At 45.6% G+C, this 27,896-nt stretch overlaps 2 protein-coding genes across 5 annotated transcripts; one reads left to right on the top strand and one right to left on the bottom strand.

The window, feature by feature from the left end:
- Positions 1 to 678: 678 nt before the first annotated feature.
- On the top strand, positions 679 to 22,423 carry zmp:0000000926 (arginine-glutamic acid dipeptide repeats protein). Of its 2 annotated transcripts, none has more exons than XM_031565992.2 (3): positions 679 to 1,249; positions 18,532 to 20,169; positions 20,698 to 22,423. In XM_031565992.2, the coding sequence occupies exons 2-3, from the start codon at positions 18,676 to 18,678 to the stop codon at positions 21,211 to 21,213; spliced, it is 2,010 nt and encodes a 669-aa protein (XP_031421852.1). In that variant the 5' UTR covers positions 679 to 1,249; positions 18,532 to 18,675; the 3' UTR covers positions 21,214 to 22,423. The 2 variants fall into 2 exon arrangements, with proteins under 2 accessions (XP_031421852.1, XP_031421853.1); XM_031565993.2 differs by lacking the exon at positions 679 to 1,249 and adding an exon at positions 14,561 to 15,009.
- irf10 (interferon regulatory factor 10) lies at positions 22,264 to 27,874 on the bottom strand. Of its 3 annotated transcripts, none has more exons than XM_031565996.2 (9): positions 26,514 to 27,874; positions 25,801 to 25,923; positions 25,322 to 25,511; positions 25,069 to 25,148; positions 24,679 to 24,727; positions 24,435 to 24,533; positions 23,909 to 24,286; positions 23,519 to 23,637; positions 22,264 to 23,087 (listed from the first exon to the last, which is right to left on the bottom strand). In XM_031565996.2, exons 2-9 carry the CDS (start codon positions 25,870 to 25,872, stop codon positions 22,980 to 22,982), a joined length of 1,095 nt encoding a protein of 364 aa, XP_031421856.1. In that variant the 5' UTR covers positions 25,873 to 25,923; positions 26,514 to 27,874; the 3' UTR covers positions 22,264 to 22,979. The 3 variants fall into 3 exon arrangements, with proteins under 3 accessions (XP_031421856.1, XP_031421854.1, XP_012690433.2); XM_031565994.2 differs by having other exon boundaries at positions 25,801 to 25,974; XM_012834979.2 differs by lacking the exon at positions 26,514 to 27,874 and having other exon boundaries at positions 22,500 to 23,087; positions 25,801 to 26,498.
- Between the last annotated feature and the right edge of the window lie 22 nt (positions 27,875 to 27,896).

The raw sequence follows: 27,896 nt of genomic DNA on the forward strand, positions 1-27,896 counted from the left end.
ACATTGAAATTTCCATTGCATAATACCTAATTGTAGTTTCAGCTATCATTGGACCACCTACGGGTCACATCTCAGCGAGCAGGTAGTGTATAAATAATTCAAAGTGAGCCTTTTTGTACTGTAAACGCTAGTCAAAGGAATCTGCACAGTTGCACTTCTGTGATTTCAAAATATCTCATTTACACAGAGCCAAATACAAAGTTTGACTTAAAAAAAAAAGAAGCATTTTGTGTCTCTCTCTCATCACAGGAATAAAGCTGTTCTGTTTAATGTTGGGACCCATTTCCTGGTGCATGTGTTGTTTTGACCAATGGCAAAAGCTTGTTCCTGACACATGTGGTGCTCCAGCCAATGGCACGAGTCCTTACCCAGGGCACGAGGTGCTTCAGCCAATGGCATGAGCCCTGAACCGGTACATTCCCCAGCTCCTGAGAGGTTAATGAGCAAAGCTTCTGGGCTTCCTGCCAACACGGCCGGCAGCTACGCTCCCACAATGAGCTTGAGCTGTATCACGACAGAGCTGGGTCTAATTATACACTCAAAGAGAGGGGGAGAGAGAGAGAGAGAGGAAAGAGAGAGAGAGAGAGAGAGCGGGGGAGAAAGGGAGAGAGAGAGAGACTAGGAGAGAGAGAGCAAGGAGAGAGGAGGGGGGCAAATAGAGAGTAAGTGAGAGAGATAGAGAGAAGAGAGTTGTAGAGTAGGAGAGAAGAAGCGATAGGAGGGGGGGGTCACAGAGGGTGAGCAAGCTAAAGTGCGAGAGTGAGATAGAGACAGAGTAAGTGCGTGTGTGAGAGTGTGTGTGAGTGTGTGAGGGAGAGAGAGAGGGAGAGAGAGAGAGACAGAGAGAGCTCTCAGAGGGCGAGCAAACTGTAGAGGCAGTGAGAGGTGAGAGAGTGAGAGCTAACAGAACAGAGGGTAACAGAGGGAAGAGAGAGACAGAAAGAGAGAGAGAGAGAAAGAGAGAGAGAGAAAGAGAGAGCGAGAGAGAGAGTGAGATGAGAATAGAAGAGAGAGCGATGACAGATTGAGAGAGAGATATATAGAAAGCATTAACCAAGAAAGGAAGGGCGAGAGAGAGAGAAAGAACAGAGGGTGAGAGAGATACAGCGCGAGAGAGAGAGAGGGAGGGAGAGAGAGAGAGAGAGAGAGAGACATATAGTATCAGAGCTGGATGTTCTTATTTGCATTGCTGCTGCTGCTGGCTGTTCCAATGATCACTCATTCCTTTCACCACAAGACACCCAGAGAGGTAAGACACCTTCGCTATTCCATCTGCTCTCTGTGAGTGTGTGAGTGTGTGTGCGTGTGCGCACACGTGTGTGTGGGAGTGTGTGTGTGTGTGTGTGTGTGTGTGTGTGTGTTTGTGTGTGCGTGTGACACTGGTTGAAGTGGGTGTGTGATGTATGTGTATTCAAGCTAATGCTCACACAGTGTGAATGTGGCGTGTTGCGCGGTTACTCGAGTCATTTCTGTGTTAGAGTATGTTAAAAGTGGAGGCTGCACAAGTGCCAGATACTATAACTCCATGAGTGAGTGGCGTGCGTGCATGTGTTTGTGTGTGAGCGTGTGTGCGTGTGTGTGTGTGTGTGTGTGCGTGTAGGTGTGTGTGTGTGTGTGTGTGTGTGTGTGTGTGTGTGTGTGTGTCTCTGTTCCTGTTCTTCAAAGTCCTGCTCCAGCTTTACGTGTGACACGGCCAGCTCTGCCATCCATTCAGCTCATTCGGCTCGGGCGCAAGCAAGAAGGATCAGAATTAGAGGGCAGCGCTGAAATAGCTGGAGACAGAGATAGACACAGTGCACAGTACACACACACACACAGATGCACAGAGGGGGCCAAGATGGACAGAGAGACGGACTTGACATTGGGGAGGGGGGAGGACGACTAGAAGAGGGTTACTGACAGAGAGAGCGCCAGACATGCAGAGTGAAAGACACAAAAAAGAGACACCTAGGCTGATTGGAGGATGAGAGATGGTGAGAGATGAAGTGGTGGGGCACGCTGTGGAGGTGTTGTGACCGGAGGCCCGCTGTGAGCACCTCATTCATACAGGGGGATGTCCCGCTCTGAGTGGGTGGCCTGTGTAGTCCTCTCAGACAAGCATGCCTGCCCGCCTGCCTGTCTGCTTGCTCTGCTCGTGTAGGTGTAGGTGTGAGTGTTATTGTTCGGTACTTTTTTCGCGCTGAGACTTTGCATCGAGATGACCCAGCGTTTTGTCTCTCTTTTTCTCTCTCTCTCTCTCTCTCTCTCTCATTCACTTACCTGCACTCATTTAGTGTTACCCGTAACCTGCCCCCCCGTCCCCTCATGTCACTAGGCCATGCTGACTTTCCTCCACTTTCTTCTTGGTCAAGTTACTGGTAGCTTGTAAAAAGAAGTGCGGGTCTGTTACATCTCAGTTTAGTTTTATGGAGGCTAGATCAAAGTTAAAAAGGATTCATTTTATTCAGCAATACTTATTTTTGTGTACATTTAACAAACTCACCAAAAGAGCAAAGATATTTAATTTAGTATTTCATTTCATTTCTACAGTCTAAGCATGTTTGAAGTCTGAAGTTTAAGTTTTTCAGGTTAAAAACGATCAATAATACAGTCATTTTAAGTAAAACATTTTTTCATTGAAATACCATGTCCAAGTTAAGTGCTCCACTTTGGAAATATTCAAGATGTTACGTCTGTTGTTGTGCCACTGGCAAAGCTTTTCTACTTAGAATGCTGACTCATATGATTGACATATTCCATTTGTATTTCCTCAAATATGGGCATAATTATGTTTTCAAGACCTACCTTTGAATCAATTAAAATCTGAGGCATTGCATATGATTAGCACTGCATTGCTATAAACTAGCTGTAAATTACAGTAGACGCTGATAATGTGTGACTGCAAACCTCTGCCTGGTTAGGCCTGACTGCTGGTCAGTAATGTGTATGGGGAGACACTATTGAATCAAGAGCCCTAGGCCTGTGGGTGTATAATGTGGGTACTGAATTTTATGTCAGATAAGTGCTTAGTTATTTGCATGTTCTATATCACAATATATCTATATGCCTTACAATTGTTCAGAAACAACATCATAGTCCTCTAATGTAAAGCCTTACATTACATCAAGCACTAAACATGTAAGTGCATACGTGTCATATGCCTAGTGTGCCTCACTGATAAATTTGGTTGGACGTACATGCTCATGCATTATTATGGCTGACGTCTTCTTGAGTTTCCTATGTAAAATAGACCTCACACAGGCACTTCTGTCCTCTAGCTTGGATGTAGATATCCACAGATCTCTTTGAACTGCACCAGTGGGGACAATTGTGTATTCTTCTGCCAACTTTCTGCCGTGGGAAATTAAGTGTTTAAGATTTTGGAAATGACCATTAGCTCACAAATGGATTTGGTTCACACCACACTAATATGCAAAGTTAGCCTGACACAGATAATTTTTTTAGAATTTGTATGTATCATTTTTATGTATTTATGTAAAAACACCCACAAACAAACCACACAAGCACGCATGTGGGTGGGAAAAAAAACATTCACTCAATACAGCACTTCATAAAAGCATAAGGCTGTATCCAAATACTGCATTCTGTGTTCACATATAGAAAATATAATGTAGTATATTATATAATATTTGTCATAAATGAATTCCACATTCATTTTGTTTTACCCTGCTCAAGATTAGTCAGGTAGTTTAACTGATTTTCTCTACCACTAATCCCATCAAATGCATATTGTGTGTGTGGGGGTGTATGTATAAAAAATGCAACAACACTGGCCTATTGTGTTTGATCATCCAGAGGATCATTTCAAGTTTTATAACACAAAAAAACATATAATTTGTAGCTGTGTGTATGTGTGCCCACACAAATCAGTGTGTGTGCGTGTGTGTTTGAATGTGTGCTTGAACTCACACACCTTTGTTGTCAAAGTAACAGAAACTCCGTTTTTTTTTTCTCCGTCCCTCTCTGGCCTCTCCGTTCTGTAAGCTGTCTCTGATTCCCTGGCGGCTGCTGCCTCTTTAAGAGGTCTATTTTTACAGGAGCACACACTCTCTCTCTCGCTCCCTCTCCCTCTCTCCCTTGCCGGGTGTGAGGAGATGAGGAGAGTCGGTGGGTGTTTGCAGTATATAAATGGGATGGGAGCAACTGTTCACTCTCTCCTGCACTACAGAGAGAGAGTGCTGTACCTGACTGGTATTGATGGCTGATTGCTCTCTTTCTCTCTCTCTCTCTCTCTCTCTCTCTCTCTCTCTCTCTCTCTGTGGCTGAGATTGTAACTGTCTGTGTCTGTGACTGATTTTTCATTAGCAAACAAACAACACATTCATCAGGGAAGGCGTTGAGTCCAAACCCCACCTCACCACTCTCTCTCACACACACGCACGCACACACACACACTCATACACACACACACAATCATACACACAGATGTCACACACAGAGACAGCTTTTTCAGATTAAGGGTAGACTAGACATTCTCTCACTCACTCTTTCTCTCACAATCAGACACATTCACATGCATACACTCAATGATGTGATGTCAGGACACACATACACACACACACACACACACACGAACACACACAAATGCACACTCCCACACGCATTTCCATGAGACATGTCACAGAAATGTGGATTTACAAGTGCACGCACATCCTCTTGGCACATTGGGGGGGGGGGGGGGAACCTGCTCCTCAACACACCATCTCACACAGGCATACACATTAATAAATCTGCCCACACACACGCTCTCTATATCTCACATGCTTGCATACTCTCTCTCCTTCAAACCCACACACACACACACACACACACACACTTAAAAAAAAAATGACTTGATGTACTGAAAATGTATGCCTAAAATATGCGTGTGGCTTATGCAATCGGGCGGGCGTTGCATAATGCATGGGGCTGTAATTATTGCGGCTCTCCTTACACACGCTTCTGTGCCACTCCACCTCCATGCCCTGTGCCCCTCTCCACATCCGCCCCATACACTCACTCACTCACTCTGCCACTCGCACAGCCTGCCTCTTCCAACATACACACACACACACATACACACATTCACATATACACACACACACACACACAAACATACCTATGAAAAGCCCTTCCCAAACTTTTCATGGCAGGCCTCACCTTTGACAATCAGAAAAAAAATGGTGTCCGCCCCGCCCAACACCTCGGTGCAAAGAGCAAAGATAGAGATGTTCACATAACCTATTACCTGTTTTTAGTTGTTTTTTTTACATTTGAACAGCTAACATTTGCAGTTTAATTTCATCAATCAATTAACCTTAAATATTTTATCAATTCAACTTTTTTTATTTTGTTTGATCAGAGCTTTTTTTAAACTGATCAAATCTTTCCATATCAAATACGGTTTCATGATTAGCTATGTATCGTTATATTCTTTGGATCGGTTCATATTAGGCGCATGTCTGTTGTATTAATAATTACATTAGCTATCCCTCACCAACTGGTTATGCTACGGCTACGGTGTTGTAAGAGCACTGCCACACTGGGGGGCCCGCCCCACACTTTAGGAACCACTGGGCTACACACAGGTTTCCATAGGCCTGTGCACTCACTAACCCACCTAAGGCTGAGGAGATCTCAGGAGAGAGCAGGAGAGGAGGAAGACTGGGGAGAAAGGGAGAGGAAAATAGAATGAAAGAGAGTGGGAGGGAGGGAGAGAGAGAGCAATAGGGGGTCATGTTGTGGAGGAGTTTTCTCAAGGCAGTTGGATATGAAGCACCATCATAGTATGGAGTTATAAGTGGAGAGTTTTTTAGAAGTTAGGTGAGTGTGTGTGTGTGTGTGTGTGTGTGTGTGTGTGTGTGTGTGTGTGTGTGTGTGTGTGTGTGTGTGTGTGTGTGCGTATTGTATGTGTGTGTGTGTGTGTGTGTGTGTGTGTGTGTGTGTGTGTGTGTGTGTGTGTGTGTATGTTATTGACCCTAAGCTAAAGTATTACACAGCCTAAGCCAATTCAGCAGCATGGTTCTGAGGTGATAGTGGAAGCTACTCTCTTTAATCCAATCGTACAGGGAAATCCAATGTGCAAGCACATGCACAAGCACACACACACAAAGTGACACACGCACACACATACACACACACACACAGAGAGAGAGAGAGAGAGAGAGAGAGAGAGAGAGAGAGAGAAAGACACACACACACACACACACACAGTACACACAGACACACACACACACAGAGAAAAAGACGCACACACACACACGAAAACACACACAGAGAGAAAGAGACACACATACACAGCATTATTTCCCTGTCAGGTTGGAACTCCATAGTAGCTGTTAGCTACCAGCAGGCCCTGGGGACCACTCCAACCTGGGAGAGTATTTTTTTTTCCATCTGCAGCAAAGGCTTCAACAAGTGCATAACAACGCAAAGCCAACACAGACGCTCTTACCTCATGGCCACAGCGTGAATGCAAGGCCCAACCTTTGTGACAATCATAAGACTTCACTTTTGTCCCCGTTTATTTTCTCTTTCATTCTCCATAAAGACCTTTAAGGTAGCAGGCAATGTCCTTCTCAAGGCAACCCCATCACTCCCTCCCCAACGGGCTGTCTCACACACACTCTCACACACACACACACACACACACACACACACACACACACACACACACAAATATTTCTTTACACATACTCTCACACATTTACAAACACATACAGCTCTGACTCTCTCTGTCACTCACCATCTCTTTTTAATTCAGTTTGAGCATTCGGCAGGGTGCTGATGACTTGGGGCGAACATCAGAGCGAGAGCCGCAAATTACAGCTGACATTGGGCGGAGTGAAAGCGCTCCTTTTTAAAGTCGTCTAATTCTTTGGTGTTATATTCAGATGTGTGTTTGACTCATCTGTTTAGTGAAGACTGTCCCCCACTGAATGAATGAAACTCATACTGCATTCTGACTCCTCTTCTGACATTCTTCCTACATTTACTCTCCCTCTCACACACACACACATAAACACACACACAAACACACATACACACACACACACACATTAACACAGTACAAGTTACAACCACCACAATATATCACCACAACAGGTGCCGAAATGACACACTCTTGGTTATTTCTGTAGTCTTTTGATAATAACTAACTTGGTCTAGAAAGTGCAGTCATTTTGGTAGTCAGTCACTGATGTGTGATTCCTTCGGAGTGTCGTGAAATCATTTCGTTTAGTATTTATTTTCTTCTTATTAAGACCCGGTGGAAGTAGATCAGACACGGTTGGCAGTGGAGGGCCACGTTTCCGCTTGACACCTCTCTGCCATCTCGGTTACATGTGGTTTTACATAACTGGAGGAGAAGTCAAACCACTGTCCCAAGTGCCCACATGTGTTGTCATGCGTGATGTTGTGTGTGAGGGATTTCAATTGCTATGTCTGTATGGAGGAGTTTGTGTATCTAGTTTTGTTCGTGGTGTGTGTGAGAGAGGCTGAGAATGTGTGTGAGTGTGTGTGACAGAGACAGAGAGAGAGAGGAAAATATTCTTTATTGTATGTGTGTGTAAGTGTAAGATAATTTGTATATACTGTGTGGTAATTGTAAAGTATAATAATCTGTGAATCATGTGAATATAATAACCGGGACCTTTTCATTGTAACTAAAACCTGCATTTGCTGTATTGGTGTGTAGCTTTTGTGTTTCTGTTCTTGTAGATGAAGGTGTGATACTGTGGGGGCGTATGTGCATGCAAGTGTATAGCCTCTTTGGATTATAGAATCTGAGTAAATGACTCACTAGAGGTTAGTGGTGTGTGTGTGTGTGTGTGTGTGTGTGTGTGTGTGTGTGTGTGTGTGTGTGTGTGTGTGTGTCCATCTGCAGGGGTAAAAATTAAATTTTTATATCAATGGGTTTGTATTTAATTTTCTAGCGCATTTTTCGCATTTATTGGAGCATTTATTGAACCATGTCTAATCTTGTGTTAATATGGAGTACTGCAGTAATAGTGATCCAGTCATAACAATTTAGTTAGAGAAGTTCACTGATAATTTAGAGAATGGAACAGGGCAGAATCGAATGTCACATGAAACTTAAAAAAAGACAGGGGGCATTTGTGTGATCACATTTGAGATTTCAGAGGCTCTTTTGTGCCTTCTGGAGGAATTTGTGCCCAAAGCCCTTGTTCATTTCTGAGTCTAGTGTCTGGTGATAACGAAGGGCCATGCAACTGGCAGCTGTTCACCAGCTTTTAGGCACAAACTAAGATTGAACACCAAGGTGTGTGTGTGTGGGTGTGTGTGCGTGTGTGTGTGTGTGTGGTAGAAATTGACATTGTTAATGAGGACATTGTGGAGGGAGGGTGTAACGGTACCCTGTGTGACATGCCCGCAAAGCACAAACACAGGCAAGGCACACGCACCCGCACACACAAAGAGAAAGAGAGCAACCTATATCCATCCGCTTAAGGTGTTGCTGCAGTGTTTTGTGGGTAAAGCTAATCGGAGCACACTCAAGGCGAGCCAAGCCGAGCTGAGCAGAGCCGGCAGGAGGTCACCGTGGCGATGTAGGGCTGCCGATGCCGCTGCTGCTGCTGTCACTGGCGTCCCAGTGTCCAGAAGCAGGTCAATGATCTCACAGCAGAGGACAGCAGCTCCTAGTCCCGTCTCCTTCTTTCCACCTGACCCAGCCCAAACACACAAACGGAATCTGACCCATCCCTACCCCCCCCCCCCCCCCCCCATGTATAACCATGCACTCATACTCACACGCTCAAACACAAACACACACGTTCTGCACATTAACGGCCGCAGAAAAAACACATCACACATCCACACAACTCCAACCCATACTATAACTCACATATAAATATTACGCATTACAATCTAAGAAATAAACCCTCAAGGGCGCAGGTATAATTGTTTCACAACCTGTGGTGGAATTTGGTGGAGCGTGACATAGCGAGCGAAGCCGCAGTTAATTACCACTGACACTTATTCTGTGGAGTCAAGAGCAGAATGATTAAAGGTAAACTTAATTTCACAGCTGTGCAGCAAGACATTTTCTAGCAGTTTGGTAATGACAGCGAAGGTCATGTGGATTATTACTGCTGATAAAGGATAGGTTGTGTGTGGTGTGTGTGTAGGTGGGTGGGGGGGGGGGGGGGGGGGATTTGTGTGTGTGTGTGTTTCTGTCTGTGTCTTTCTATCTGTGTGTTTATGTGTTTGTGTGTGTGTGTCTAAGTCAGTGTGTGTGGTGTGTGTGCTATGCTAAGAGTTGCGTGCATGGGAAAGGCATACATACAAACACAGTGTCCACAACAACACAATGCAAGCGTGGGTACACTGTGGATAACCTCTTCAAAGCTCCTTCAATCGTGGGCCTGCAAGGATGCCTCCATGGCTGTCAGTCTGTCTGGCAGAGGCTTCAAAGACGTGGGTTCTGAAACCTCTATCAAATGAGACTAAACCTCGCCTCACAAACAAACCAAATGTCATTGAAACCCCTGGAGATAAGAAACCCTTTGCTCCCACACACGAAACTTGCAACCCTACCCCTGAAATGTCACAGATCATTTTGAATAGGTTTCTGTTTAGCAAGGGGGAGCTCTGCTCACAACCCCCGCCCCCCCCCGCCTCCGTTCCCACCTCCAACCCCTCATGAGAAGTGTCCTGCCAGGGGGGTGGGGGTCTAGGGCATAAGCCGGGCAGGGGAAGTGCTTGCGGTGCAGGGGTGGGGAGGGGGGCTGACCAGGATGCAATTAGAAGGGTCATATTTTTAACTGATACATGCGTGAAAACCAGCTTAGGCCGGGCATTGCGTCCCTATTTATACCCCCGAGGGGCTGACGGTAGGTTCCACTGCAGGGGGGATTTTCTCCCATAACTGTACTAAGCCTGCTTTAGCCTGCACCATCAGGGATCCAGTGCAGATTAGCAGTGTAATACCTTATAGCACACCTTCTTTCCTAGTACTCTCTCTCTCAATCACTTTCTTTCTATTGGTCTCTCTGAGTCTGTCTCATTCTGATGCTTCCCATATAGTCTGAGCAGGGAAGGGGGTGGTTGTGTGAATGGGTTGAATAGCTCAGTTAAATTGCTCATCTTGTTGACATGGCGGAGGCGGTTCATGAAGAAGCTTTTGTCTGTCCCCACACAGTGCCTCAGTGGTGAAGGTTCTCTGCTGAGAATGAGGCCTCCATAAGCAGCACTGATTCAGTTTCATGTCCACCACGGACAGGGCAGTGTTTCCTTTATGAAGGTGCGACGCCATTGCATCTTTGCGTTCTTATACTGTATATCAGCCTGCGCATCTTTGCTATATTTTTTCATTGCCTGCGTCATTTGGCTGACAACTTGCAATTTATGCGGTCAGGCAATATATCTGGCAGTGTCTTATGTATCTTTCGCTAGTCCCCTCACAGAAATAAACCTGGCCATTGTCTGCAAAGTGATGTCCATCAGGGATGACATTTTCTGTGTGGATGTCACAGTTGCAAAAAAAGGAGGAAATACTGAAAATAGATTTTGAGAAATTCTCAATTCTTTTCTTACTTGCTTTTGAACATATCACAGTATATTTCAAACTCAGATTTAATACGTTTGCGTGGGAATGTTTTATGCGCTATGTGGCACTAAAAAAGACGAGAATAAGACAGAGAGTTGTGTGTGTGTGTGTGTGTGCGTGTGTGTGGTGTGTGTGTGGTTGTGTGTGTAGAGTACACTTGTACAGCTTTTCTCCAATCACTACTTGACAACCCTCTCGACAGATCCCCTATGTTCCATTGTGGCAGAGATTAAACTTACTCATACCTGCCCCCCCACTCAGCCACCTCCCACCCGGCTTGAATAGTAACTCCTGAGCCATAAGCTCATCCTTTCCCAGGATCACACTCTCACACGGTCACTGGGGATCATCTCCTCTGAGGAGGGGTCACCGGCCCCACGCGCGCTCAAGAGAGAGGCTGGCCTGTCCTGGCCTTGTCAGCTCTGGCTGCTTGCCCAATTGGCTAACAGGAGCCTGAGAGCAAGATGCCCGTGTGAACACCCTGCGTTGGCTTACGCTGCACTGGCTTCCTGTGGAGCGAGTCACACACACACACACACACACACACTCAGCGTTACACAGCGTACTCCCTGTAGTACTCTGTTCACTTTAATCCCTGTCCATTTACAGATCCCGCTGCCTGCCTCTCCCCTCCTCCTCCTCCTCCACTCCTCCTCTGCTCCCTCGTTTCTCTTTGCATTCATTCAGCTCCATCTCTCTTCTAGTGCTCCTCCTCTACACCTCCGCCTCACCTCGTCTTCTTCACCATTTCTTCCCTTATATGTGCTTAACACATCTCTCCGCTCTATTGACCCCTTCTACTTCTCCTCCCTTCAACTCAACAAACCAGTTTCCTTTCATCGCTGCACATTCTTTATACTAAGCTTTCTCTCAAGTCCAAAATTTCTTTTTTTACCTCTTTGCACACTACAAAATACTTTCCCCCTCATCTCCTCTGTTAACTGTCCATGCTCTATGCTTTCCACTCCCTTCAATTCCTCCAGTCCTCCACTTCTATGGGCCCTACCTCCCTCCCCTCCCCTCTCCTCCCCTCTCCTCTCCTCTCCTCTCCTTCCCTCAGCTCCTGCGTGCTATAGTTTTTCTCCTCTGCGCTCTTCCTCTTGTGTGTTCCCGAGGGAGACATACAAAGCAGCAGAATTCTGCTGCATCAGAGCGATCTCATCCGCACTCCGCACTCCACTGGGAAATGTGATCAGCCACAAGAAAAACACTGCACCGAGGAAAAAGAACACTCTTTAAAAAGAAAAAACAGGAGAGAAAAAAGCACAACAAATCTACCAGGCTAGGGTTGATGTAGTATATATGTTAGTTGCCATTGTCAGTATTTGTTTTGTGTTGTGTTGTGTGGAATATTACAATTGAACCATAAACTGTACAAAATAAGTTTTTTTTCCCTTCATTGAAAAGGTGGACTAACAATGTTTAAAGAATATTTCAAAATGGGAATATCTAGAACATAAAATAGAATTTAGAGCACAAATGTACTATTATAAATGTAGGTTTTAACCTCTTTCCAATTTTTTAAATACAGGTACTTTTCGTTTGCCTTCATTGTGTGTTGTTTTTATTTAAATGTTTTTTTTTTTTTAAGTTAATCATATGCATGAATCATATGCACATACAGAACTTGCAATTTAATTAACAATATTATTTGTTAACGTTGGAAGAGTCAAGGAATATTTAGATACAATTTAATATACCAAATACAAAAAGGTCTTTTCTCAATAATCAATATAATTCAATCTTGGGTGATGTTTGCAATGTCATGATCCATAATAATATACATAATGTATGTCATAATCACTGGCCCTCCCCTTTAGGAGTTTGTCATTAACCATTTAACAATCATTTTCTGGAATTAGCCTTTAAACTACTAAGAATACTGTTTTCTTTTTACATTAAAATAAGTCAGTCAGTCAGTCAGTCATTCATACACTACAGTAGCCTTTTTCTGGCTGCAGCTTAATTTGCCAACTCTTCAGAACAGAAACAGAACATAACAATCCCTAGTTCAGGTGTACCTTGTCATACCTTGTCAAATAATAAACTTCAGGGATGTAAAGTTGTACAGCTTTTGTACCAGTCAATTCAAGAGCAAACCAGGGTGATCTCATTTATTTCCTCCGTGCCCACACTGTTTCCAATGAATGACGTAACTATTTTAAACTCACAATGTGTGATATAACTTGTCAATTATAATTTATGCGGCGAGGAGCAAAAATGTGGAAAATACGAACACTGAGACCGTGGACAGTTCTTACATAGGGACAGTTATAACTCGCCTAATTTCTCAGATCGTGTCTAACATACTATGTTGAAACTTACAGACAACATGCGCGATGACCTCACCGAACTTCAAAGTGTCATCAGTGTTTTCCATCCCAGAAGTTATTGATAAAAGTTCGTTTCTGCGATACATTTGTAACTTTTAACATTTACGCAAGATTGTACTGCACAATTGATGAGCCTTGATAGAAACATAAGTCAAACGTCATTATGGTCACTGACTTCCGATCTAGGCAGTGGTATAATTTTGAAATGTGTCACATAGGAGAGGTCGACTGGGGACAATTGTAACAGACATTACAATCGGTTGCAAACAGCAAGCGTAGCTAGCAAGTGAAACAGGCTAGGCACTTTTGTGAAAAAGAGACATCCTTGGTTTATTAGCAAACGCTACAATTTACAGAAAACCCCTTTATACACCACTAATTTGGTTTGTATAATGCATGTCTGTTGCCGTACATTTTACTTTACCCCTTCAAACTGGCTTGATAAAATTGTCCTTGGCCACTGTTACAACTGTCCCCAAAGCACTCGCTGCATTTGGATGAAAATGAGAGAACCGGTAAGGCACATGTGCTTGAATTAGTGAAGCAAATAGAGAGACGAAAGACGTCATTTTTTTTGCAACAAGACACAAAGTATAAAAAGTAACGTGTTACGTTACTACTGTCCGCAGTCTCCCCTACATAAAGCGTATACTGACAGCTTGCTGATACCTGCATTTTCATGCTGTCTCCCCGCCAACCGTTTCATCTCTCCCTCATAAAGATGCTTTGGCACGGGTAGCTCGGTTTTTTTTTAATCACACATGATATTCAATGTCATGAAAGAAGTAAGACGTTATACGGCACGATGTCACACGAAGACTGAAACGTGATGCAACTGACGCTCGGAAAGAGTAGTTACAGTCCGAGATTTATCACACGGTGAAGTTGATGCGCTCCTTGCATTCTTCTTAGGGAGGCGGTAAACAGTTGTTATCCTACGTGAAATCCGACCAGGCCTACAACCGTATTACTTATAAGACTTATGCACTTGAAGTGGATTTTTTGTCGAGATTTGAATTTTTTATTGTTTATTGTTTATGTATTTATTATCGCAGGCATTTAGCTTCGTTGCTAAGATATTTACGGTATGTGAACAGTAGGCTCAGTGTTAATGAGATCAGGACTATGCATGCATTGCAATTAAACCTTTTCTTGCTAGCGTTTGCACGAAAGCCTTATCATAGACAACAGCATTGAAAAGAGTTCTTGATACTGTGGTGTGTGTGTGTGTGTGTGTGTGTGAGTGATGCGTGGTAAGGTTTTGCTTTGAGTCAGAGGCAGCACAGGCTCGTAGAATAGACTGTGTGTGGGACGAACCACCTCCCTGACCATCCCTGTCTATCAGACTTCTCTAACATCTCTCTCTCTCTCTCTCTCTCTTCCTCACTTTCCTTCATGTGTTTTGTATTTCTGTCCATTTCATCTCTACAGACACTTTCCCCTTTTTAGTTCCTCTCTTTCTGCTTTTCTCTCTCAACATCTAAATATCTATTTCACATATGCAGATGTATTTATATTCATTACAGCTAACGTTGTCCACAGACAGGTATGTTCTGGAGCAGGTGCTGGGAGTAGTTTGAACTGAAAATGCTATGTGCATGAAGTGTTTAATATTCTGTATATACGCCTGGACCAAAGTGAGAGAAAGAAGTAGACACAGTGTATGTAAATATGTGTGTGTGGCTTGCATGTGTGGTGTGTGTGTGTGTGTGTGCGTGTGTGCGCGCATTCATCCCTTTCACAGTGAGTAAGGCGAGTGGGCGACAGCAGCAACTGGTCTGCTTATGTGTCGTTGCATAGCAGACATGCTCCTCACTGCGAGATATTACTCATTTCCTTAGTCTTGTGTACAAGCAGTCTCAAGTGAGCACTCACACTCACGTACACACACACACACACACACACACACACACACACACATGCACTCCCAATCACACACATGTTCACAGTCACACTCTTACATATACGCACACAAACTGTCACACACAGGCTCACAGCTTTGGCGTGTTGTGATTCTTGGGTTTGGTTGGGAGACTTTGCGCGCGGCGACTTGCTGAGGATGTTTCTTGTTTTTCTGGCATTGGATGACTGATGTAAATGGCAGTGGAGTATCTGCTGGTCAAAGGCAAGGTCAGTCACACCTCAGGGCACCAGCTTGCTTGAGGGCAAGACTGTTGCTCCTTCTTGAGTTTCTCTTTTGTCTTTTGAAATTAATTCTATTTAAAAAATTGTGTTGTGGGTTTTGCTTTCAGGAATATTTTTTTCCACAGTCTGTTTTTCCACAGTCTGTTTTTCCACATACTGTTTTCCACATACTGTTTTTTTTGTCCAAAAAAAAAATCACATATGCTTTAATTGTATGTATTGTTACTTGTATGATTTAGAGAATACAGTAAAAAAGTGATTTGTGACTTTAGTCCTTAAGTGTGCTATCACCTTTCTGTCTTTTTAGTTTTGTGTGTCTTTCTTTGTATAGTATAGTCTCAATAGGAGCATTTCAGTGGGCTTTCTGTGGCTTATAGTTGTCGTCTTTGTATATTTGCTTTGTTATTTTTCTAAAGAATGTCTTGTACAACTGTCTGTGCGTGTGTCAGGTGAAATGACTCAGTTGGATTGCAGCCTCCTACGGATCCCTCAAATACTTTCTTTTGTGCACTTGCTCGATTCAGCCTGTTTTCTGCCTCAATCAAAGCACAATTGTTCTGTTTGATCTGCCATTCAAACCTGTCTAGTCTGCTCCGACTCCCCCATCATTACGGAATTTTGCCTGTCCTGCTCTGGCATCAATGGAAAAGCATTTAGTTAGTAACTGCTTGTAGAAAAATACAAACGCTGCCGTTAACAACTATATTTTTGGTTATTTAGATATTTTTGGCTAAATGTACATTTTTCAGGTTGTTCTTTTGTGTGTGTGTGTGTCCCCATTGATGCCGTTTTGGCAGAACTGGGAAGTCCCTACACTGTGGTGTGTCAATGAAGATGTCTGTGAATGGCTTTCTCCTCCCGCCCTACTGCTGTGAGGATGCCACCTGCTCCTATCCGGATGTACCGCGGTTCTACCGTGCCGCCGCGCACCCGGCCAGCTCCTCTGCAGTGCCATTTGCTTTGGCTCATACAGTGAAGTGCAAACACTTGATAGTTATAAGATCAATGGAAACTTAATTGAACCCTGACAGACTGTGCCAGGACTGATTGTTCAAACATGTTTGAGGGGAACCAGTGAGGAAGCACCTCTGGGGGCTGGTTGAGTTGAGTGGAGTTTGTTTAAAAAAAAAAAGAAGTCTGGCTCGGCAGCGGCAGCAGCAGCGGAGAGCCGCGGCAACATCCTGACCTCTCGCGTTTCACGGACGTATCGATCCTTTCGGGAGAATGGCAGCCGCTGCGCTGGGCGCCTGAGCTCCTGAGCGCTGCTTTATGTTGAAACTTTCTGAGTCATAACTGAAATGATGGCGGAGACTGCACGGTCAGCACCGTTGACCGCGCAAAGGCAACATCTGAACGAGGTCACCTCAATGAAGGTTGGCCCTTTTGTCGCATGGGCGGCCAGATCACTCTCCCTCTCTCTCTCTCTCTGACGGACTATCTGCTCTGTCTATGCATCACCTTGTCTCGAGGTATCGATCGGGCGAAGAGTATTGCAAAGAGCAGACAGAGAGTGTAACTAGAGATACAGAAGTAAGAGTTCTTTACAGTGTGCGGAGGTGGGGCTCTAAGATGGTAGAGAAAGGGACAGTTTGGGTGTTTCAGTGAGGAATTCCTGACATTCCAGCACCCCTGGGTAGTCTGTGCTCCAACCCATCCACGTGTAGGTCCTACGTTTTCTTTTTTGTGTTGACATCATTTATTTAAAAGTTGTGAAGATGTCATCCAGAAGTCAGTCCAGGACTGAAACAATGCCTCAATGGCTTTTTTCCCCTTCAACAGTCCAGCCATTTGCCACAAGCGTGTATCAGATGAACAGTGGATAGATTCATTTTGAGAGTGCATTTTCTTGTACAAAATCTCTTTTCATGGACGGTATCCTGAAAAAGAGAAGAAAGTGAAAAAAAAAAAAAAAAACACCACCACCCGTATCCCTGTGTAACCTCCCTCCCCCTTGCACCAGAGTGGAGTGGAGTGAGGATGTATGGACTTAGTTTCCATAGCGACGGCTGCTAGGTGGCAGGGTTCAGTAGGGGCAGATGAAACGTTAGACTGAAGCGCTGAAAAGGACCAGATGTGCCGGCGGCAGTACGCAGTCACATCAAAGTGTCTCATTTAGTGCATTCAGAGCAGTTAAAGGCGCGCTGAGGAAGACTCCCCCACACTCCACAGTGAATGAAACAAGGGTGCATAACTACAAACTGCACCCTCCCTCCCTACAGCCTCCTTCCTTCCCTCCCTCTCTCCCTCCCCCCCCCCCCCTCCCCTCCCCTGCCGCCTTGAATCCCCTTCAGGCTCCGCGAGCTTCTCTGCCACTACCACCATCATCTGCCTCTGCCCACGCCACGGACTCTCGATAGCGGATGGTGATTTTGCCGTGGGGGTGGGAGTGTAAGGGTGGGTGGGGGGGGGATAAGAGTGACCGCCACGTTCCGTCGCTAGGGGAGTGTTGATTGGCAGTGGAACCCTGGAGTGTGGGCAGGGGGCGCCGAGTTCTTTAAGGGAGGGGGAGTTCTATAGGAGGTGACTGGAGCCGATGTGATTCCCGATATAGCTGAACAAGCAAGCGCACATTTTTGCTCTTCAAAGAGCCGCCTGATAACCTCCTGCTGTGCCTCTTGTGTGTGTGTGTGTGTGTGTGTGTGGGTGCATCTCTTTATGTTTGTGTAAGTGTGTGTATGTGTGTGTGAGTGTGGGCTTCTTGTTCAGCCATGCATGTTTTCATCTGTAAATTCATCTGTGTGTGTGTGTGTGTTTGTTTGTGTGTGAATGAGAGTATACATAAGCACTGTATTCCTATGCGTGTGTGTATGTATGTGTGTGTGTGTGTGTGTGTGTGTGTGTGTGTGTGTGTGTGTGAGTGTGTCATTAGATTGGTAATGTATCAACGCAATAATACAAGAGGGTTATATTTAGAACGCATCCCAAGGACTTGACAGCCGCCAACTGGCCCTTGTTTTCTCACAGAAAACAAGCTCTAAGCTCACGGATTCAGTGCTGTCAGACTCCAGCAAGCAGCCGGAGTCTTTCTGAGTAGACTAGGTGAAAAGAGAAAGGGAGAGAAAGCGAGAAAAAAAGGGAAAGAAATAGAGAGTGTGCAGGAACTCCTGTTGCACCTCTTACACCTTCCTGTGCCAGAACAGGTGCCTCCACACCCAGTGATTATGCTCTAGATCAGCCGCAGTCTTAAACATTCAAATTCATTCACGCAGACAAAGTGCTAACGTTCCCTCGCATCCTGTCTCTTCTTCCACTCCCTTCTCATCTTCACCTCGCCCCTCTCTCCTGCGTTTTCCCACGACATTTCCCTCATCTTACCACACTGTCTACTTTTCTATCCTTCTTTACACTGCTGCCTTGTCTTTTCTCTTCGTATTCTTTTTTAATTTCCTTATATCTTCTCTCTTCCTGTGGCCCTTTCTCTCTTTCTCTTTTCTTCTCTCCCTCTCCCTGTCTCTCCCTCTCCCTGTCTCTCCCTGTCTCTCCCTCTCTCTGTCTCTGTGTGTGTAGGTGAGCAGACGTTTGCCGTGTGGGGAGCTGTGAGGAGCGCGTGATGCTGTGCAGCAGAAAGGCGGCGTCCTTCTCTGTGATCCCGTCATTCTCCCCCGAAGCCCATGTGACCTAATCCGGCCCCACAGGCCAGGGGGGTGCCCCATGAATCCCACCCCAGACCGCAGCAAAGAGTGCCTCCCCCCGAAGAAGCGGGAGTCCAGGCAGGGCTCCTTGGAACAGCGCCCCCCGGAGGACGAGTTCAAGCCCCCGGCACCGCTGCGGCCCCGGCCCCTGGCGAGGCAGTCCGAGGGCAGGGAGAGTGGCGATCCCCCTCACTATGACAAAGATCTGCCCCCACCCCCGCCGCCTCCACCACAAGCCTCCCTGCAGCACCTCCCTCTGCCCCTGCAGTGGCACGTGTCCTACCCCTCCTCTGCGCCCCACCATTTCCTCTCCGGCGATCGACACAGCTCCATCTCCCCCTCCTGGAGGGACAGCAGGGTGCCAGAGGTGGTGGACCCCCCCATCCCGCACCACTCCCGCTGGCTGAGAGGAGAGGTGCCCCCCCTGGGCCTGCAGCCCCCCCTGTCCCTGCCCCCCTATAAGAGCCACTATGCCTCGGACCGGGACATGTGGTCCTACTTTGGCGCTAGCCGCCGGGACTACAGCCCTTCCTTCTTCTCCCCAGCGCACCACCTCTTCGCCCAGCCTGCACCCTATCCCACTGAACCCCTCTCCGACCGGTTTCGCTACCCAGGCAGGAGGCCCAACGGCCTAGATGGCCTGGAGGGTCGGCCCAGCACTCTGGAGAGGGCGCCCTCTGCAGGGGAAAGCAGCAACGACAGCCGGTCCAGGGCGGAGGGCTTTCATACCAACGGGAGGAAAAGACACCTGGAGGACACTGCGGGCTCACCGCAGGCGAGAGGAACATTGTCCTCACGCGAGAGCCCCAATGCACGCAACCCTCCGCAGGACCAGGACAGAGACCGAGACAGACAGAGAGACAGGGAAAGGGAAAGAGAAAGAGAGCGAGAGCGAGACCGTGAGAGAGAGAGAGAAAGAGAACGAGAGAGAGAGAGGGACAGAGACAGAGACCTCCGTAGGACTCCCAAAGCCGCTCACCTCTCAGAATCACGGACTGCCAAGGTGGAGCCCCTTGGGCTAGGCACCATCCAGAGCGCTGGGGCTCAGATCTACTACGCCCTGGGCTCGGTCTACCCCCTCCAGCAGTCCTCCTCATTCACCTACCCGACTCACCTCAGCTCCGTAGGCACCCCACCCTACACGCCCCCACACACCACCAAGAGGAACTCCCAGCTCTCCCCTCTGGGCCAGCACAACAGCCACGGGGCTTCCGAGCACGAGCGAGAGGACCTCTCCTCGCCCCCCGGGGCCTACCATGAGCGCGCTCATGTGCAGGGCCCCATCGAGCCACACCCCGCCGCAGACCTACCTCATTTCGCCAAGGGGTCCCTGATCGAGCTGGCCGGGGGCCGCCTGAAGCGCGTGGAGGAGCTCCGCACCGAGGACTTCCTGCGCAGCGCCGACACCTCGCCCGAGTTCCACCTGAGCAGCTGCACCGTGCTGGACATCTCGCCCGGATCCACACACGGCTTCAGCCAACTGCAAGTCCTGCTGGCCGACCGCAACACTCAGGTCAGTCCACCAGGGGGCGATCATTTATCTTGCACACAGAGATCAAACCACAGTTGCCAAGTGTTGGATGTAAGAATGATTTAGGAAATAAAAAAATTATCTCCAACCAAGCTGACACTTATTTAATTTAATTTATTTAAAACGCTTCCACTACACAGATTTTATGTTGTAATAAATCTTTCCTGAGGAGTGTCAAACAGGTTATTTCTCATAGCTGATCAGTGCCCTCATAGTTTGAATTACACATTTAAGGAAATCCTTCTCACTACTTCCAACAATTGGGTAAGAGTCTTATCTGACTTGACCTCCTCAGTTAAGAGCAAGCAAGTGACCTGGCTATGGTGTACATAGAAAATGTACCTCTCTCCTCTCAGTAGTGCTTTGTCTAAGAGCTTACTATGTCTTGCTTGGTAAATCTGTTTTTCTGTTTTGTTTTGGCTTATTGGATTAATAGTCTCCATTATGGCATTAGAGTGAGGCGCTGGTCTGGGTCAGCCTATTACCGCTGCTTTGTTGTTTTGTTGGCAGGAGTTACTCACAGTCTTAGTGGAGTATCCGTTCTTTGTGCGCGACCGAGGCTGGTCTTCATGCCGCCCACAGAGAACCGCCCAGCTCTATGGCCTCACCTGCCGCCAGCTGATTGCTGGAGACGTGTGCCTGGCGCTGACCCCGACCCCCACGCCCAGCTCCACCCTGGGGCCTCCCCCACCCCGCTCCCGCTCCAGGGCCGCCCGCACACACAGCCAGGCCTCGGGCGCGGCCGAGTCCAGCTCCACCCCAGAAACAGAGAGGATGCCTCCGCCTCCGCCTCCACCACCACCACCCCCACCGCCTCCTCCTCCTCCTCCCCAAGCACCTCCCTCCATCACTAGAAACACCACCATCACCTCCCACAGCGGAGAGGGGGGCCAGCAGCGGGAGACGCGGCCTCGCAAGAGACGCTGGTCGGCCCCCGATCTCTCCAGCCGAGAGGGGGAGGAAGAGGACAAAGGGAGGACACCCCCAGATTTACCTCAAGGCTCCAAACAGGAGAAACAGCAGTAACAACAGGCTCCCTTACTCCTCTACTGACTACCATCCCGTATACACATGTAAACACACACACACACACACAGCCTCCTCACAGCCCACAGTGTGGTGTCAACTCCACGCCACCAGCTCCACGCACTCACATCTGGTCGACTGAGCAGGAACAGGGGCGCAGGAGGTTTCAGGTAACTCAACATTATTATGGTCATCCTCAAGTGCGCATGAGCAAAGCCATGAAAACCAACCCCACCTCCTCTTGGTTTGTAAGGGGTCACAGGAGGGGAAGAGTTGTATATTTCCGCGATGGAAGGGTAAACATTGGGAGGGCGCCATGCTAGGAAATCCCAAAATGCACAAAAGAGACATTCAGTGAGACAATCAAATTCACCTGTCTGTGTCGCCACGCGTTTACTCTCTGATGTAGTAATGGTCGTTCCACGCTCACTGACAGTGTTTTCTGCAGGGTATCTATTTTCAAACAGTATTATTGAAGTTAATAACATTGAAGAAAAATGAAATATATAAATATATAAATATTACATATTACAGGTGTTACATAAATATGCTAAAGAATAAAAGTCGAAATGAGTCAGTTGTTACTTTCGTACTGAAATTTAATTTTAACGCTTCTGAGCCGAATTCTGGCCGCGTGTCTGGGCGGACAAGGTGAATGTATCAGCAACCTTTAGCCTTTTTTCTCAGTGTGGGTCAATGCGCTCTTTTTCTAGCATTACTCTCCGATCTGTTTTTATCATTCTTTTAACTGTTAAAGGGAAGACACTACTCCGGAGGCAGAGTGCAAAGCGATACCCCCGCTTGTCATGTGTTTCCTTCCGTTTGTGGTGATGCCGTGAGAAACTGATAGCGAGAACGTAAAACGGTGCTAATGACAAGTTGGAATGCGATGCTTCGTGAATAGAGCAGACCCCACTGTACACTTCTCTTTTGTCTTTATGTTCATGTACGACCGAGCGCAGGGAGAAAAACAAAGGAAAAGTATTCTGAACTCAGATACGGGTATCTCTTCTTGATCAAGCACACTCTTTCACTTTAGTTTTTTTTTTCTTTCGTTTTGTTCTGGTTTTTTTTCTGTTGTTGTTGTTTTTCAAAAATACTGTTGTTACTATTTTCTTTGTAAATGTTATAGCTATAAAATTGTATATTTTTAAAATTGTGAAACTGTCATACAATGTTCGCTAGAGATTAAAAAAGCTTTATAGATTTACCTTGAATTATGTTATGCTATTATGTTATTCTTACATAGGTCTATGTTGCCACACACTAGACAAAAAGGAGATATGTTGAGTATATTAATTTAATCACAGTTGCAATGCCAATGATTACATGACAACAAAAGGATGTATTGACATGAAAAAAGCAGAATTTCCTCTGGCCAAGATTCAAACAGGTAATTGTAAGCATAAAAATCAGGTTACAATATAGTCACATACGGGCTCACTGTTTACCGTTTTAGTCTAACACTTGCACTTGGTAAAATATGTACGATTTTAAGCAACTCACAATTTCCCTATATTAGATCTTGGTGATAAATGATTGAACACTAGCTGCACACTTTTAAACTCTTGAAGTGTAATGCCCTCATAGTCTAAAACTTCTTCTTTCACCTTCCTTCTCTGACTGTTTTTTACATTATGTTAGCTTTGCTGTTGAGGTATGTAGTTTGGTTTGTTGAGTCATACAGTAGCCTGCGAAGTGGTTAAGTGCCACACCAGGGAGGACAATGGAGGTGGATGTCAGTCACGGAGGTGGGCCTCACTGTGCTACGGCCTGTGTCCCTCGTCTCTGTGCGCCTGAGACTGCTGCTGCGTGGCGCCAGTGCTGGGCGGGGGCAGTCGTAGAAGAAGCTCCTTAGCAAACAGGGGCACCACCTGCACAGAGGACCATGCAGGGTGATGTCACATGAGCAATATGACGGCGGTGTCATGTACAAGGTCAGTTTCCATTGATAGAATTCCGTTGAAAAACAAACATTCTTAATCAGCAGGTAGGTTCTGGGAGAGCGCTTAGAAGGAAATTCATAAGATAATCATTAATAGTGAGTTATGTTGCTCTCTAGTGGTGATAATCAAGAATTGCACTCTACCGTTCATCTCAGATTTGCACGTTAAGATAGAACGCCTGTTAGCCTGTCATGTGATGAAACATCTGCTGCTAATGCTTCTGAGAGTTAGAATTGTAATGATCCATTTCTTCAGAATTCTTCCAGTGGAACTCAGAGCACATATTTAAGCAGTGTATATTTTATCCATCTCACACTCCCAGTTACAGTCCAATCTTTATCACCTCCACAAACACTAACCTGAGCTGTGATGAGCCTCTTGCTTTTCGGCACACCAGCCTCAGGAAACTCTTCCCCAAAGCAGAGATCAATCTTGTAACAGGGCCTTGGCCCCTCCCCACGCATGAAGCGTTCTAGCTCTGTGGTTGAGAGAGAGAGAGATGATGTTTAAACACAACTGTGTATTCAAATACTTCAATCACTGCAGCTCAATAAGAATGCAAAAATCATCCCCATCAATTAATGTCCATCAGTGAACAGAATTAGGTAACTAATATTAATTGTTAATGTTAATCAATAATACACCTAACCTTCACAGATGTATTTTATTTTCCAATGAGGACAAAACCATACAACTGGACAGGCCACTTAAACACCCATCCACCTTGTCCGTGCCCCTTCCCCACCCACCTTGCAGAAAGGTGGACATGTCCAACAATTTGCAGGTCCTCTCCCTGTCCAGCTTATTGGGCTGGTCCTTGTGCTCAGCCAGAGGTCCATCCCAGTACACACGCCCCTGGCAGAAGCGTTTGATGAAGACCCCGTCTGGTCCCACCCACACCAGCACGCCCCGCTCCAGGTGAGGCAGGAGCCGGCTCATGGCCTCGGCCATGCCAGGGGGCAGAGGGCACCTAGGGAAGAGGACGCGCTGGGCAGCGCAGGGGCCGTAGATGCGCTCGCTGCCCACCGGCACGGAGCCTTGTAGGATGAAACAGCCATCCTGGGTGAGACTGACTACCTCCTCCACCATTTGGCCCTGGTAGAACACTCGCACCCGCAGTCGGAAATCTATACACATGCACATGCACCCACACACACACACAAACCCGTAAATACATACTTACAGAAACTTCTTATCTGAATCTTACATTTGCACTAAGATACAGATATAGCTCTTTGTGTCGTGTGGACACACTCTGGATAAGTTTAACCTCACCTGAGATATGTAGCTCTGTAGGTAGGAGGGGTCGGCCAATTGGTAACCGGCTTTCCAAAAGTACCCCATGCTGCTCTGGCTCTTCCTTAACCAGTCTCTCTGGAAACACACACATTTGAAATATCTTCAAATTGCTCCAAATTACAACAGTAAATGACCTACCTGCAATGACTCATTAGTAATGTACATATTAACGAAGACATAAAGATACTGTTATATGAATGAGATGAGGGAGGGCACTGACCTCTGGGGACTGATCCAACCTTTCTGCTGGACTCCCCGTTAGCGCCAAACTACACAAGAGAAATGACCAGAATGAGATTTAGAGATCATACATTCTGTGTGTGTCCAAATATTTATTATCATAGTGACTGTTGTAGAAGTCATGCTAACCGTCGAAGACCCCGAATGCTACAAATGACGTTGTGCCCCTTTAGTGTTGACAATAGATTTCCAGCAGATGGCGCCATACTTACAATCGTACTTGACCAATAATGTCAAACGTGGGAAGTGGGGATTTCCCAGCACAAAAACTCAACTGCATCAACATGGTTACGGTTAGTATTTAGCAGGCGATTTTGTCCAAAGCGAACATTAGTGGATTGGAGTCTTAAATTGTGCTCTATGCTCTAACCTGAGGACGAGCAAGATGAACACCTGTTGCTGGAAAATCGGTATGATGACCCTGCATGATCATTGGGCTCCCCTGCGAATCTGAAAAAGAGAACGAGAAAAGGGAATAGAAAACAGAAGTTTGATTAATTTAGACAGGCAAATAGTTGAAAAGGAGATGTAGGCTAGATGCAGCCTCTCTCCTCCCCCTCTCTTTCTCGTTGAAGATCTATGGTGATATATGATGTTTTCAGAGGATGCTGGAGTTGTGTTACCTGCAGACGGGTTGCTGTCTTGCAAAATGCGATAGACTTTATAAGGTTCAGAGATGTCCAGCTGACTGCGGTCAGGAACCTCTTGAAAGTCCGTGCTCTTGTTAAGGGCACAGCGCAGACGTGTCTTCCACACGGAGGGGTCTGCTTTGTCTCTCCCCTCTCGGTATTTTCCCTTGTATATGGCCCACGCCTGCAAAATGAGATCCGTCGGGCCTAAGTTTCAATCCGACATTGTTCAAGACACGACATTGTTCTTTCCCAAAATAAAACTTCCGAACTGATGCACAAATCTGAAAACTCACAGTGTCAAAAAGGAAGACAAAATCCATTTTCAACGAACGATACATACTTAAAGGAGAACATTTCTGTGACGTTACATTTTATGGTAGTCCTATACATTATTTTCTTTCATTAGGCCTATATGAATACAAAATAAGGCATTGGCTTAGGGCCCAGACTGACAGGATTTGATCCCTCACCTTGAAAAGTGCGGCGTCTTCGTTTTGCCTGTAGTCTTGTTTGGCAGCGTGCTTCCAAGGAATTCTGAACATAGTTTTTTCTTGATTTTCCCAGCTTAAACCTGCATATCTTCCGCTATCTATCTGTGCAATTAGCCATTCTTTCAGGCGCATATTCCTTACGTTTTCCTCCATCTTGAACATGTGTACATAAAAAAGTGAAATTATCTAAATCTATAACAAGCTACCTGGAAGTTTAACCAGTCATAAAGAAAATGATTACAATAGGTACATTCATAATTAGCCGGCACCTGACCTGATGATTTAGCAACCACTGTCTTAGCAATAAATAAGGCAGACCTAATGTTGAAAAATGACCATGAAGTCCACGTCTCTTAAAATTTCGGATACAACGAACTGACACAGAGCGTAGTAAGTGAAAGCAAAAGCGAGATGTAGCCTAAAGCGCTTTCGGTTTCCTGTTACATCACGCTTTATCAATAGAGAAGCATTAACCTTAATGTAGAAGGGTTTTAACACATTTTGATTAATTAAAATAGCACCAATTTGTCAGATAATTTTTAAATAAGTAGGCTATATTAAATAAGTATTTAAATAAATATGTGGGCTTTTAGAAATAACTGTAAACCCTGATGTCAAATTTGAAACCTATGTAAAAACCTATGTCAAATTTGACTTCGAGTTGGTTGACAGCTAAAAGTTAATTAACTAACCTCTTATTTCTTCGTTGTCAGTAGCCTAGTCCTTCAACGTCTTACTCATGTAACTCCAGTAGGCTACGTTCACCTATTAACTACTGCTGTCTATATGACTGAGCCAAAGTTTCCGTTTCCAGACGTCACCGTTTTAAACGAGAGGTCCAGAGATGCTGTTTCGTTTCATCCAGAAATACCACATTTATTGAGAAGCACTGTCACCCGGTGCTAACTACATTTCCAACCAAGGAAACTGTCCATGAATGTCATGCTGGTAGCCCCGGAGTGCGCTCACCCCACGGTCTCTTCAATATTTGGCCACTGCTCTTCTTGTACTGTGTGATAGGCTACAGGGAGCTCTAACTGAAACGGATGTTATGCTTCCAAACTACTGCCGCCATAAAGAGCACTATTGCAGTGCAGTCACATACACACACACACACACACATACACACAAAAAAAGAGTGTGTGACTTTTGTCCTGGACTCTTATCTGTGTTCCCAGCCAAACAGTGTACCTGCTTTACTATGATTTCAGTTATAAGTACTGGTATTTACTGCGTCCAAAGTGACAAAACAGTGCATAGGCTATACAAAGATGCACATTCAGTGATGAAAAATATATGATCAGATCTGAAAATGACGTCAACTAGTCCCAATTGCAAAAAGTTAGAGTTGCTTTAAATGTCCCCTTAACCCAAGAATCTGAAACGTTACCTCTGCCTAAACCAACTATACAAACTTCAACAGAAACACTGTATTTGCTCTCACACAAATACATGTCAATGTGTCTGTGCATGTGTACAATTAGGTTTCAGTCCAGTATTTCCTTCCACTTTACCACACAGGCACCATAAATTCAGCATCTTGTGGTAGGTTGTCTTGGAGAAAAAAAACAAAACAGATTTGTTGTGCCACTGGATGACTTTGAAGCCTTTGGAATGTACATAACCACATTACCAGTAGCCGGTTTTCCTGCTGATTGACTTAGATTTAGCCTGCGTGACTGTCAAAAGCCTGGTATCAATTAAGAATTTACTGTCCTGGCATACAATATTCAGAGAGGTTACCTCTCTTGTGTATTTCTATGACTCATTACTACCGTTTCCTCCACCATTTAAAATACAGCTCTAGCCAATTTTCCAAGGTGAATCACTTCATTATGTGCTCATAATGAAAGGAGAAAACAACACTTTTAGAAACGTTTCTTTTTCTCACCCCCATGAATAGTGAACCTCATTCATCCTCCACCTCAACCTCGCCGTGGAGGATTGGTTATCATAAACTCCTCCCATGTCTACATCCTGATGGTGTCAATTCTATCTGAAAGCGAAAGTGTTTGCGTTGGAGGGACTGTTCTAGATCTATTACAAAGGCAGCCTGAGTCATAAATCACTCATAA

The sequence above is a fragment of the Clupea harengus genome, chromosome 4, assembly GCF_900700415.2.
Source record: "Clupea harengus chromosome 4, Ch_v2.0.2, whole genome shotgun sequence".
Taxonomy (NCBI): domain Eukaryota; kingdom Metazoa; phylum Chordata; class Actinopteri; order Clupeiformes; family Clupeidae; genus Clupea; species Clupea harengus.